Genomic DNA, 14,982 nt, shown 5'->3' with positions numbered 1-14,982 from the left:
TGAAATTATCGTAGGTGCATGTCCACTGTGAGAGACATAATCAAAAAAAAAAAATCCAGAAATCACAATGCATGATTTTTTTAACTATTTATTTGTATGATACAGCTGCAAATAAGTATTTGAACACCTGAGAAAATCAATGTTAATATTTGGTACAGTAGCCTTTGTTTGCAATTACAGAGGTCAAACGTTTCTTGTAGTTTTTCACCAGGTTTGCACACACTGGAGGAGGGATTTTGGCCCACTCCTCCACACAGATCTTCTCTAGATCAGTCAGGTTTCTGGGCTGTCGCTGAGAAACACGGAGTTTGAGCTCCCTCCAAAGATTCTCTATTGGGTTTAGGTCTGGAGACTGGCTAGGCCACGCCAGAACCTTGATATGCTTCTTACAGAGCCACTCCTTGGTTATCCTGGCTTCGGGTCATTGTCATGTTGGAAGACCCAGCCTCGACCCATCTTCAAAGCTCTAACTGAGGGAAGGAGGTTGTTGCCCAAAATCTCGCAATACATGGCCCCGGTCATCCTCTCCTTAATACAGTGCAGTCGCCCTGTCCCATGTGCAGAAAAACACCCCCAAAGCATGATGCTACCACCCCCATGCTTCACAGTAGGGATGGTGTTCTTGGCATGGTACTCATCATTCTTCTTCCTCCAAACACAGTTAGTGGAATTATGACCAAAAAGTTCTATTTTGGTCTCATCTGACCACATGAATTTCTCCCATGACTCCTCTGGATCATCCAAATGGTCATTGGCAAACTTAAGACGGGCCTTGACATGTGCTGGTTTAAGCAAGGGAACCTTCCGTGCCATGCATGATTTCAAACCATGACGTCTTAGTGTATTACCAACAGTAACCTTGGAAACGGTGGTCCCAGCTCTTTTCAGGTCATTGACCAGCTCCTCCCGTGTAGTCCTGGGCTGATTTCTCACCTTTCTTAGGATCATTGAGACCCCACGAGGTGAGATTTTGCATGGAGCCCCAGTCCGAGGGAGATTGACAGTCATGTTTAGCTTCTTCCATTTTCTAATGATTGCTCCAACAGTGGACCTTTTTTCACCAAGCTGCTTGGCAATTTCCCCGTAGCCCTTTCCAGTCTTGTGGAGGTGTACAATTTTGTCTCTAGTGTCTTTGGACAGCTCTTTGGTCTTGGCCATGTTTGAGATTTTGCATGGAGCCCCAGTCCGAGGGAGATTGACAGTCATGTTTAGCTTCTTCCATTTTCTAATGATTGCTCCAACAGTGGACCTTTTTTCACCAAGCTGCTTGGCAATTTCCCCGTAGCCCTTTCCAGTCTTGTGGAGGTGTACAATTTTGTCTCTAGTGTCTTTGGACAGCTCTTTGGTCTTGGGACCCCACAAGGTGAGATTTTGCATGGAGCCCCAGTCCGAGGGAGATTGACAGTCATGTTTAGCTTCTTCCATTTTCTAATGATTGCTCCAACAGTGGACCTTTTTTCACCAAGCTGCTTGGCAATTTCCCCGTAGCCCTTTACAGTCTTGTGGAGGTGTACAATTTTGTCTCTAGTGTCTTTGGACAGCTCTTTGGTCTTGGGACCCCACAAGGTGAGATTTTGCATGGAGCCCCAGTCCGAGGGAGATTGACAGTCATGTTTAGCTTCTTCCATTTTCTAATGATTGCTCCAACAGTGGACCTTTTTTCACCAAGCTGCTTGGCAATTTCCCCGTAGCCCTTTACAGTCTTGTGGAGGTGTACAATTTTGTCTCTAGTGTCTTTGGACAGCTCTTTGGTCTTGGCCAAGACCAAAGAGCTGTCCAAAGACACTAGAGACAAAATTGTACACCTCCACAAGACTGGAAAGGGCTACGGGGAAATTGCCAAGCAGCTTGGTGAAAAAAGGTCCACTGTTGGAGCAATCATGTTAGTAGTTGGATTCTTACTGATTGTATGGGGTGAACAGGTGTCTTTATGCAGCTAATGACCTCAAACAGGTGCATCTAATTTAGGATAATAAATGGAGTGGAGGTGGACATTTTAAAGGCAGACTAACAGGTCTTTCAGGGTCAGAATTCTAGCTGATAGACAGGTGTTCAAATACTTATTTGCAGCTGTATCATACAAATAAATAGTTAAAAAATCATAAATTGTGATTTCTGGAATTTTTTTTTTTTGATTATGTCTCTCACAGTGGACATGCACCTACGATGACAATTTCAGACCCCTCCATGATTTCCAAGTGGGAGAACTTGCAAAATAGCAGGGTGTTCAAATACTTATTTTCCTCACTGTATATATAATGTATGTTTATTTATATATATATATATATATATATATATATATATATATATATATATATATATATATATATATATATATATATATATATAATGTATGTTATAATTATTTTTTTTTTGTATAGCGAGTAATTCAGCACAATGCTTTAGAGGACCGTTCCATTTCAGACAAGCAACAGTGGGATGCTGCAATCCATTTCATGGAGGATACCTTACAAAGCCGCTTAAAAGATAGTAAGTAGTTTCATAATATGGTTAAAAAATGGTTCTTGAAATTAGTGTGTGTGTGTGTGTGTGTGTGTGTGTGTATATATAATATATGCTTATAAAAATATTAAGCATGACCAGATATAAGAAAAAATACCAGCATGCAGTGGGGAAAGTTATTTGATCCCCTGCAGATTTTGTAAGTTTGCCCACTTACAAAGAAATGAAGGGTCTATAATGGTTATGATAGAGGTGTATTTTAACCACTAGAGGCCCGTGCTATAGCCGAATGACGGCTACAGCGCAGACCCCAATTGCTGGGAGCACGTCAATAGACGTCCTCCCCTTTGCATGCACCCTGCACGCCCTGTGATCACCGAGATATCAATGAAGGACAAAAATTACCTGTTTGCAAAAAAAATTAACAAAATAAACGCTTTTGTATTTTTTATTATTTTTAAATTCTGACCTTTTTATAAAAAACACAGAGGTGATCAAAGGCCACCAAAAGAAAGCTCTATTTGTGGGGAAAAAATGATAAAAATTCATTTGGGTCCAGTGTTGTATGACCGCGCAATTGTCATTCAAAGAGTGAGAGCGCTGACAATTGGTATGGGCGGGAGGGGGGTTTAAGTGCCCAGTAAGCAAGTGGTTAAACACACCAGAAAACAGACTATCAACCAAAAATCCAGAAAAAGCACATGATACAAATGTTACAAATTGAGTTGCAGTTCAGTAAGTAAAAAGTATTTTGATCCCCCTACCAACCAACAATAATTCTATCTCCCAAAGACTGGCTACAGTATGTGCTCATGTGGTACACAGATTAGTCCTGTAAATTTAAGAAGGTGCTCCTAGCAACAACTCATTATGTGTATAAAAGACACCTGTTTACAGAATCTCTTCCTGCCATTCAAACTTCACCATCATGGGCAAGACCAAAGAGCTGTCAAAGAACATCAGGGACAAGATCGAAGACCTGCACAAGGCTGGAATGGGCTACAAGACCATTAGAAAGAAGCTTGGTGAGGAGGAGACAACTGGGCGATTTATTTGCAAATGGAAGAAATACAAAATAACCATCAATCGCCCTCGGTCTGGAGCTCCATCCAAGATTTCGCCTCATGAGGTAAGGATGATCATGAGAAAAGTGAGGGATCAGCCCAGAACTACACGGGAGGAGCTTGTGAATAATCTCAAGGCAGTTGGGACCACAGGTAACACAATACGCTGTCATTGAAATCCTGCAGTCCCTGCAAGGCCCCCTTCCTCAAGAAGACACATGTACAGGCCCGTCTGTAGTTTTCCCATGAACATCTGAATGATTGGGAGAAAGTGCTGTGGTCAGATGAAGCCAAAATTTAGCTCTTTGGCATTAACTTGATTCGCCGCGTGTGGAGGAAGAAAAATTACCCCAAGAACACATCCCTTCAGTCAAGCATGGAGGTGGAAACATTCTGTTTTGGGGCTGTTTCCCTGCTAAAGGTACAGGCCTGTCTTTGCCGCATTGAAGTGCCATGTATTGTAAAATCTTGGATGAGAACCTTCTTCCCAGAATACTGAAGATGGGTCTACCAGCATGACAATAACTTGAAACATACTGCCAAGACAACAAATGCGTGGCTCAAGAAGAAGCACGTTAAGGTCATGCAGTGGCCTAGCCAGTTTCCAGACATTAATCCTATAAATAATTTATAAAGGGAGCTGAAACTTTGAGTTGCCAAGTGACAGCCAAGAAACCTTAAGGATTTAGAGATGATAAAGAAGAGTGGACCAAAATTCCTCCTGAGATGTGTGCAAACCTGGTCACGAACTACAAAAAAAAAAATATCCTACCTCCTGTGGTTGCCAGCAAGAGTTTTTCCACCAAGTACCAAGTCATGTTTTGCTTGGGTATCAAATACTTATTTTATTCACCGAACTGCAACTCAATTTATAAAATTTTGAATCGTGTGTTTTTTTGTTTTGTTTTTACTGGGTTTGTGGTTGATAGTCTGTCTCTATCGTTTAAAATACACCTATGACAAGAATTATAGACCCTACATTTCTTTGTAAGTGGGCAAACTTACAAAATCTGCAGGGGATCAAATCTTTATTTTCCCCAATGTATGTTTTTTTAAATGTAAGATTTTGCATGCCTTGTGCTTGGCAAATTAGAGAAGGGGCATTTGTTGGTAGTAGGGAATATAGTGTACGGTGGTGCATACTAGAGTATAGAACATAGAGTAGTGTATCATATATTTTGGTGTATATTTATACTTACATTTTTCTTCTCCTTTGCCCTCCTCCTACTTGATAGATTTGCCTATGTCACTATTAGTGCCCTTTCACACGGGGCGGATCAGTAATGATCCGCCTCCGTGTGTCCTTTAAGCTCAGCAGGGATCCTCCGTAAAATCCCTGCTAAGCCGTCGGCTGACAGGGCGGTCCCCGCACTGTGCAGGGACCGCCCTGTCTTTCCTCCGTTTTCCCCTATGGGGGGATCGGATGAACATGGACCGTATGTCCGTGTTCATCCGATCCGCCAGACGGAAGAAAAATAGGATTTTCTTCCGTCCGAAAAATCGGATCTTTGCATAGGCGGGTGATTACGGGTGTCAGTGGATGTTCATCCGCTGACACCCGCAATCACATAGGGACCAATGTATGTCCCATTTTCATCCGCAACGGAGGGATGAAAATGCGGACATAAGGTCCGGTCCGCACATGTGAAAGGGGCCTTAGTCTTCTGATAACTTCCTGTTGTGACTAATTAACAGCAGATTATACAGCTGATGCTGGGTTTCCATTTTTCAGCTGAATCCGTCATACGAGATATGGTTGGCCCGGGCTGGAAAGAGCGATGGATTTCTTGGATATCTCGTACTCCAGAGCAGGCAAGTTCTAATGAAAAAGTAATTTTTTTTTTTTAAATATAATGGAGCTTTTTATATGATTTATATGGACTTGTATGTTTTCTGGATGTAGAACATACGAAATGAAACGCAAAATGAGCTTGAAAAGATGCTAAAAGTTAATGAAGATCATCCTGCATATCTTGCCAGCGATGAAGTCACTACAGTCAGAAAGAATCTAGAAACACGGGGAATTGAAGTTGACCCGGTCTTGGTGAGTACCAAATAAATTACACCTAGAGAAATAAAAAATATTTAATTAAAAAAAATATATATATATATATATATATATATATATATATATATATATATATATATATATATATATATATATATATATATATATATATATATATATATATATATATATATAATCTCTGGTGTGTGTGTGAGAGATAGGGATACTGAGGCACGGGCTTCACCAGCAAGGTATTTTCTTCTCAAAGAATGGCTTAACCCAAGTACAAAATGTACCAGTCTTTAGATTTGGTGGCTGCCTTAGTTTTCCCTTTTATGCTAAAAACTTTTTCCCAGAGTCTGCTTTCAGGACTACGCCACCAACACAGGAGATATTTCTTCCAAAAGTTTTAGGCTGAGTTCACACCTATGCGACCAGCCCTCTATGGAGCTAGTTTACGTATCTCCGTTGCGGCTGAGAGCAGAGGCTTACCGGGCCAAATTCAGGCAAAAAAAATAAATACAGATTCATCCCTGAAACGGAGAACGGGGACGCACCAGACTCCTGCTGCGAGGCTGCATCTGTCAGAAATGTGAACCCAGCCTTAAAAAGTAGGCTTCATGGGATTGCAAAATCATTTTTGTTTTTCCTCATGTTAGACAGGTTCATTTAGCTCTTCAAAAGTTATGGAGGCTTGCTCTCCTGGGTGTTCTCTTTCTTTTCCCTGTTTTAGGCTCTGACCCTCTAAATTACTAATAATTGTTATTGGCAATAGCTATCCTATGGTTCCTGGTTTCTACGACACATAGGCACTGCAGGGGGAAGAGGTGGTGTCTTCTGATGTCCTTCCAGTCCAAGGCTTGATATGGTCTATTAGCCTTGGAATCTGATCCTACACTGTGCACTGTGCTTGGCTGCAGTGGATCTGGGAGCCTATCTTCCTAGTTAATCCCTAGAACTACCCAGGCAGTGATCATATGAAAGGCAAGGGTAAGAAGACTTCCTGTGGTCCTTGTTATGCCACTTTACTAGGAGACGATCCAAAGGCTTCTATGCTCGCACAACCTTTTAAATTACATATTGAAATGCATCTACCCCCTTGCATATACATACAATATTTACATTCCCTTCTTGTACCTTTTGCAAAACAAATTATTGTATCAAGTATGTGAAATAACCACCCTTTTTTCTTTAGGTTGCTGATGCTTTTAACACCGCTAACTTTTTTATGTTTTGTTTTTCTCATGTGCTCTTTTTCTATTTAATATTTAATAATGACTAAGTTAATGCAAAAAACATCACAACTTTTGCAGATCAAGGACACGTGGCACCAAGTCTTCAGAAAACATTTTTTGAGGTCTGCTCTCGGTCACTGTAATCTTTGCAGGAGAGGATTCTATTACTATCAGAGACATTTTGTAGATTCTGAGGTAAGAAGTTTTTTTTATTTATAAAATAAAGTCTTTGTAATGGCCCCAGTGAATTGTATTAAAGAAAACCTAATGGTAGAGGCATGCAGCTGTAAAAAATGGCATTTTATTTAAAAGCGTCCCGTCCTGTGTATGATTTATAAAAATAAATGCTGCAAATACCTAATTTGAGAGCGGAGATCGCGATCACATGACCGGCTGGATATCTCCTCTTCCTCCCCTCCTGACTGACGTCAGCGGGGGATTCTTCTCTGAGGAGGAAAGGAGAGATCCGGCTGGTCATGTGATTGCGATCTCCGCTCTCAAATTAGGTATTTGCAGCATTTATTTTTATAAATCATACACAGGACGGGACGCTTTTAAATAAAATGCCATATAAATCGCACACACAGGGGAGGAGGGTACAGTGTTGCATGACCATGCAATTTTCATTCAAAGTGTGACAGCGCTGAAAGTTGAAAATTGTCTTGGGCAGGAAGGAGGTCAAAGTGCCCAGTGTTGAAGTGGTTAACACTCTGATATTTAAATGGTGTTGTCAGATCACATCATTATACATCATTATACAATATTATTAAATGTTGCTGTCCAATATCTGAATTTTATGTTGAGTTCAAGAAGCAATTTAATAGAACATTTCGTAGAATAAAAACAATAGTTTTATTGTCTCCAATTTACAAGCCAACCTCAATTCTCTGTCTAATTGTTTGACTATGTGGCAGATGAGGTTTAATGTTGATAAATGTAAAGTAATGCACTTGGGGGCTAAGAATATGCATGCATCATACATACTAGGGGGAGTACAACTGGGGGGATATGTAGTGGAGAAGGATTTGGGGGTTTTGGTAGATCATAAGCTCAATAATAACATGCAATGCCAAGCTGCGTTCTCCAAAGTGAGCAAAGTCCTTTCTTGTATTGAGAGGTATGGACTCCAGAGACAGAGATATCATTTTGCCCCTGTACAAATCATTAGTAAGACCTCATCTGGATTATGCAGTTCAGTTTTGGGCTCCGGTTCTTAAAAAGGATATTGGGGAACTGGAGAGTGCAGAGAAGGGCAACCAAACTGATAAGAGGCATGGAGGAGCTCAGCTATGAGGAAAGATTAGAAGAACTGAATTTATTCACTCTTGAGAAGAGGAGAATAAGAATAAGGGGGGATATTATCAACATGTACAAATATATAAGGGGTCCATATAGTGAACTTGGTGTTGAGTTATTCACTTTACGGTCAACACAAAGGACAAGGGGGCTACGTCTAGAGGAAAGGAGATTTCACCTCCAAATACGGAAAGGTTTCTTCACAGTAAGAGCTGTGAAAATGTGGAATAGACTCCCTCCAGAGGTGGTTCCAGCTCAGTAGAGTGCTTTAAGAAAGACCTGGATTCTTTCCTAAATGTACAGAATATAACTGGGTACTGACATTTATAGGTAACGTTGATCCAGGCAAAATCCGATTGCCTCTCGGGGGATCAGGAAGGATTTTTTTCCCCTGTGTAGCAAATTGGATTATGCTCTGCTGTGTTTTTTTTTTTTTTTTTGCCTTATTGATCAACTGTGGGTATAGAATTGGGTATATTGGCTTGCGTGATATATCTTTTTTTTTTTTTATGGTTGAACTGGATGGACTTTGTCTTTTTTTATATATATATATTGTCATACTAGTAGTGTGCACATTTTTCTCTTACCCATATGGAGTGTTCTTATAGTATTTCTGCTCCATATCTTGTCCCAAGTCCTAGGGGCTCTTTAACATCTGGATCTGCAGCCAGCTGCTCTGAGATGTTCTGGTTGCTAGGGAAGGTCTCTAATCAAAAATGCCAATTTCTGTGCCTGAGAATTTAGTCGGAAATTCCATGACAACTAGTCTGTCTTAAAGCAGAATGTTTCATTGCCATATTCAGACCATCAGAAGATGATTTGGAAATACTGCAGGCACACCCTATGGTGGTAATTAAGGAACACTGGATACTAGCCTTTTCTAAGATCTGAAAATGTCTTACCCTTACTACGAAATTGTTTTTTTTTTAGTTGGAATGCAATGATGTGGTCCTTTTTTGGAGAATACAGCGGATGTTGGCAATCACTGCAAATACCTTAAGGCAGCAGCTAACAAACACAGAAGGTAGGATTTGGGAAATGGTGTCGTGACTTCGTCTGCAGTAGTAAAAAACATTGTACTTTGCAAACTGTATTGACTAAACAAAATTTAAACTTAAACTGACCATAAAGGAAAGTATCAATGTTTTCAACCCCGAAAACTGTATCTATAAAAGTATCTGAAATATAATACTAGAAACTGAAGTGAGGAATTTGAGAAATCCCTAATTTTTATTGCTGTATTTTAGAGTAAGGATCCCGGTCTTCTCTTTTTTATACAGGTAACTAAAACTTGAGGGTCCTTAACCACTTCCCGCCCACAGTACGTCATAAGACGTCCTTTACTTTCAGTGGGGATATCTGAATGCCTATCCCTGTCTACGTGTGCTCGCACAAAGAAGCGAACACACACAAGTCCCGCCCACATATTTAAATGCTGTTCAAACCACAAATGTGAGGAATCGCCTCGTGTGTTGGAGCAAAAGCAACAATTCTAGCACTAGACCTCCTCTAACTTTAAACATGTAACCTGTAAACAATTTTAAAGTGTCGCCTATGGAGATTTTAAATTAGCGAAGTTTGGTGGCATTCGACGAGTGCGCAATTTTAAGGCGTGATGTGTTGGGTAACCATTTTCTCTGCGCATCATCATCTTTCACATTATACAAAAAATTGGCTAACTTTACTGTTTTTGTTTTTTTAATTTGTGAAACTTTTATTTTTTTTCCCCAAAAAAACGTTGCACAAATACTGTGTGACATCAAACGTTGCAATGACCACCATTTTATTCCCTAAGGTATCTCCTAAAAACACATGTATGTGTGGGGGGTTCTGAGTAATTTTGGAGCAAAAAAATTATGATTTTTACATGTAGGAGAGGAGTGCCAGAATAGGCCTGGTATGGAATTGTTTAATATCTTAAAGTAAACCTTTCTTTAGAGACACATGGAGCCTCCATTGCTGACAACTTTCTGAAAATACTAGTTGCCTGGCAGCTATTTTGGCCTACTGTCTTTGCAACTTTCAGTGTCACTGACTTGGCACAAGCACGCAGATAAGGAACGGTAGTCCTTGGGTCTACACTTAAAGCCCATCTCTAGGCAATTAATAAATTATCCCTTGCAATGGGGCTATGCCTGCACTGCATGGGTTAATTTCTTGTTTAGCTAGCACTACTAGACTGGTCCGCAAATCCTTTTTTACCCCTACGTCGTATTGGTCTAAGATCCTGACTTTATCAAGACCAAAGCATTTTGGATAGAGTAAGGGAGTGTCCCATTTGCGGGGGTTTCCCTTCACTTCCTGGCCAAAACAGGAAATGAGATGAAATACCTGTAAATTAAGGGAATCCGTTGGCATCCCCCAGGTTAGCAACCAGAACTAGTGGTCTCATTGAAAGATTTTTCCTCTGTTACTGTTTTGGGGACAACCCGAAATTTGGGATTTTCTTTTACTTTCACTTTAATTGATAATGGTAAACAGGACAAATAGAGGGGTGAATTTCCCTGATGGGGACACAGACACCAATAACAAATCTAATTGATGTTCTAATCATCTCTATTTTGTCCAAAATGGGGGGGGGGAGTTTTACCTTCAGTTCTACTTTGATATTTGAGTAGGCTCTTCATAAATTTGGGTTTTTGTAGTTTTTCCTTTTGAGTCTTATTTTTGAGGCTCTTACCTTGCTATATACAAGCTCCTTGTGATCTTGCATTGGTAATTATAATCTTTTAAATATATTTTTTATACATTTGCCAGCATATAGGCTTAAAGGGTCACTAAAGGATTTTTTTTTTTAGCTAAATAGCTTCCTTTACCTTACTGCAGTCCTGGTTTCATGTCCTCATTGTTCGTTTTTGCTTTGATGTTGCTGTAAATCCCCTCTGTTCTGGACACTTCCTGGTTGTCTGTTTCCTGATCACCACAGTACTGGGAGATTACTCACTGTGGTGACTAATCAAGGAGGTGTGATTACTATGTGTAAAACGAAACTGGATTGGTGCGGAGGAGTTTTAGACAAAGTATCACTGCCCTCTATTGGCTCACTGTACATCAGAGAACCAGGAAACAAGAGCAAAAACGAAACGAAACTGCAGGCACATTATATGATTGATTTTTATCTATTTTTAAAAGGAATCAGTTAACTATTGGGTCTCTATACCCTGTAAACAGTCATTTCAGCAAAAAAAAAAAAAATCCTTTAGTGACCCTTTAAATAACACACGCTATTTAAATTTCACTACATGCCACCCACCATTTGACATTCTTTGACTGAAAAAACAAAGCCTGCAGGTTGAACAATAATAATCTGTGTGTATAACCAGCATTAGTATTAACATTTGGTGGCATGTCTAGGTACCTGCAGATTCAATAGTGCTAATTGAAAATTTAACCACTTGCTTACTGGGCACATATACCCCCCTCCTGCCCAGGCGAAATTTCAGCTTCCGGCACTGCGACGATTTAACTGACAATTGCGCAGTCGTGCGACGTGGCTCCCAAACAAAATTTATGTCCTTTTTTTCCCCACAAATAGAGCGTTCTTTTGGTGGTATCACCTCCTGCGGTTTTAATTTTTTGCGCTGTAAACAAAAAAAGAGTGACAATTTTGAAAAAAAATATAATATTTGTTACTTGTTCCTATAATAAATATCCCAATTTAAAAACATTTTTTTTCTCAGTTTAGGCCGATACGTATTCTACATATTTTTACTAGTAATGGTGGCGATCTGCGATTTTTATTGGGACTGCGACATTACAGCGGACACATTAGACACTTTTGACACCATTCACATTTATACAGCGACCAGTGCTATAAATGTGCACTAATTACTGTATACTGTGATTGGCAGTGAGGGGGTTAACACTAGAGGGTGAGGGAAGGGGTTAAATGTGTAGCTTAGTGAGTGTTCTAACTGTAGGGGGAGGGGACCGATCTGTGTCCCTATGTACAAGGGACACAGCATCGGTCTCCTCTCTCCCTGACGGGACGTGGATCTGTGTGTTTACACACACAGATCCACGTCTTTGTCTGTGTAACCGCCGATCGTGGGTGCCTGGCGGACATCGCGGACGCTAGGCAAAAGCATTGGCCTCTCAGTGATGCGGCGGCGTGCCCAGTGGCTGGAGGCTGTATATAGACGGCCTCCCGGCAATTGGGATCTACACTGCGGCCGTAGAAAGTCGTCAGGCCGGCAGGAAGTGGTTAATGGCTGATGCTGTTGGGTGACATATTCAGTTGTTCACCTGAGATCTGTGCAGCCATAGTTTTCTGTCTTGTTTCCCTTTAAATTAGGTTTGTGGAAACTGCTGCAGTACTGTCCAGAGGGCATTTGGGTTGTGGCTGCACGTCTGACCACCCTCCTTGTGAATGGGCAGCCCTAATTGTATGGGTTGGGTTCTGTGGTTCCCCCAAGATAACAGTTCTATCTGAGAATATGGACATGCCTGTGTCAAAGTTTGTAAAACAAAGACAAGTTTACTCATCATCGAATGCCTGTGGGTAACGTAACTCTGCTTATCTTTTTCTTGCAGTAAGGCGATTAGAGAAAAATGTAAAGGAGATCTTGGAAGACTTTGCTGAAGACTGTGATAAAAAAGTTAACTTGCTAACCGGAAAGAGGGTCCAACTAGCAGAAGATCTTAGTAAGTTCTGTCTTTTTGTTCATGTATGCAGAGCAAACATTTTCCTGTGTTATTAACCACTTGAATAGAAGAAGATCCTGGACTGCCGCACTCCTTAAAACTATGTCTTTATTGTACAAATAAAATCCAAAAAACAAAGCAATACAGTCAAAACGCAGTCAACAGGAAAAGGTGGCTGACATGTTTCACATCATGTGATACTTACCGTATTTATCGGCGTATACCGCGCACTTTTTTGCCCTGAAAATCAGGGCAAAATCGTGGGTGCGCGATATACGCCGATACCCGCTTTCCCGCGCCGAGTTTGAATACTGCGCCGACATATACCGAGCGCAGTACACTCGTGTACAGGTGGTTCTCCAAAAATTAGCATATTGTGATAAAGTTCATTATTTTCTGTAATGTACTGATAAACATTGGACTTTCATATATTTTAGATTCATTACACACAACTGAAGTAGTTCAAGCCTTTTTATTGTTTTAATATTGATGATTTTGGCATACAGCTCATGAAAACCCAAAATTCCTATCTCAAAAAATTAGCATATCATGAAAAGGTTCTCTAAACGAGCTCTTAACCTAATCATCTGAATCAACTAATTAACTCTAAACACCTGCAAAAGATTCCTGAGGCTTTTAAAAACTCCCAGCCTGGTTCATTACTCCAAACCGCAATCATGGGTAAGACTGCCGACCTGACTGCTGTCCAGAAGGCCATCATTGACACCCTCAAGCAAGAGGGTAAGACACAGAAAGAAATTTCTGAACGAATAGGCTGTTCCCAGAGTGCTGTATCAAGGCACCTCAGTGGGAAGTCTGTGGGAAGGAAAAAGTGTGGCAGAAAACGCTGCACGAGAAGAGGTGACCGGACCCTGAGGAAGATTGTGGAGAAGGACCGATTCCAGACCTTGGGGGACCTGCGGAAGCAGTGGACTGAGTCTGGAGTAGAAACATCCAGAGCCACCGTGTACAGGCGTGTGCAGGAAATGGGCTACAGGTGCCGCATTCCCCCAGGTCAAGCCACTTTTGAACCAGAAACAGCGGCAGAAGCACCTGACCTGGGCTACAGAGAAGCAACACTGGTCTGTTGCTCAGTGGTCCAAAGTACTTTTTTCGGATGAAAGCAAATTTTGCATGTCATTCGGTAATCAAGGTGCCAGAGTCTGGAGGAAGACTGGGGAGAGGGAAATGCCAAAATGCCTGAAGTCCAGTGTCAAGTACCCACAGTCAGTGATGGTCTGGGGTGCCATGTCAGCTGCTGGTGTTGGTCCACTGTGTTTTATCAAGGGCAGGGTGAATGCAGCTAGCTATCAGGAGATTTTGGAGCACTTCATGCTTCCATCTGCTGAAAAGCTTTATGGAGATGAAGATTTCATTTTTCAGCACGACCTGGCACCTGCTCACAGTGCCAAAACCACTGGTAAATGGTTTACTGACCATGGTATTACTGTGCTCAATTGGCCTGCCAACTCTCCTGACCTGAACCCCATAGAGAATCTGTGGGATATTGGGAAGAGAAAGTTGAGAGACGCAAGACCCAACACTCTGGATGAGCTTAAGGCCGCTACCGAAGCATCCTGGGCCTCCATAACACCTCAGCAGTGCCACAGGCTGATTGCCTCCATGCCACGCCGCATTGAAGCAGTCATTTCTGCAAAAGGATTCCCGACCAAGTATTGAGTGCATAACTGAACATAATTATTTGAAGGTTGACTTTTTTTTATTAAAAACACTTTTCTTTTATTGGTCAGATGAAATATGCTAATTTTTTGAGATAGGAATTTTGGGTTTTCATGAGCTGTATGCCAAAATCATCAAAATTAAAACAATAAAAAGGCTTGAACTACTTCAGTTGTGTGTAATGAATCTAAAATATATGAAAGTCTAATGTTTATCAGTACATTACAGAAAATAATGAACTTTATCACAATATGCTAATTTTTTGAGAACCACCTGTATAGTCGGGCAGTCTCGGCTCCTCTCGCGCTGACGTACAGGACGTCAGCGCGAGAGTAGCCGAGCCTGCACAAGTGTACTGCGCTATGTATATGTCGGCGCAGTATTCAAACTCGGCGCGGGAAACGAGCGGGGAGGACGCCGGAACCCGACGAAGAGGACACCCGAAGCCGCAGACCGACGCCGGACCCGACGAGGCCGCCGATGGATGCCGCGCAAGACACCAAAACTGTAAGTACAAAAATATTTTTTCCACAGGAATTCGGGCAACTTTAGGGGTGCGCGCTATACGCGGGAGCGCGCTATACCCCAATAA

At 41.3% G+C, this 14,982-nt stretch overlaps 1 protein-coding gene across 5 annotated transcripts in view; it reads left to right on the top strand.

Annotated features, from left to right (window-relative positions):
• OPA1 (OPA1 mitochondrial dynamin like GTPase) overlaps positions 1 to 14,982 on the top strand; it is a 110,859-nt gene that overhangs the window by 48,690 nt on the left and 47,187 nt on the right. For all 5 annotated transcript variants that reach the window (XM_040349523.1, XM_040349521.1, XM_040349522.1 and 2 more), the window contains 6 exons: positions 2,382 to 2,490; positions 5,260 to 5,339; positions 5,431 to 5,571; positions 6,849 to 6,965; positions 8,997 to 9,090; positions 12,600 to 12,710. In XM_040349523.1, coding sequence (XP_040205457.1) covers positions 2,382 to 2,490; positions 5,260 to 5,339; positions 5,431 to 5,571; positions 6,849 to 6,965; positions 8,997 to 9,090; positions 12,600 to 12,710 — 652 coding nt within the window. The remainder of the gene's footprint in view (positions 1 to 2,381; positions 2,491 to 5,259; positions 5,340 to 5,430; positions 5,572 to 6,848; positions 6,966 to 8,996; positions 9,091 to 12,599; positions 12,711 to 14,982) is intronic.

This window comes from Rana temporaria, chromosome 4 (genome assembly GCF_905171775.1).
Source record: "Rana temporaria chromosome 4, aRanTem1.1, whole genome shotgun sequence".
NCBI lineage: Eukaryota > Metazoa > Chordata > Amphibia > Anura > Ranidae > Rana > Rana temporaria.
The sequence above is the reverse complement of the archived record's forward strand: the minus strand, read 5'-3'. Positions and strand labels throughout refer to the sequence as shown.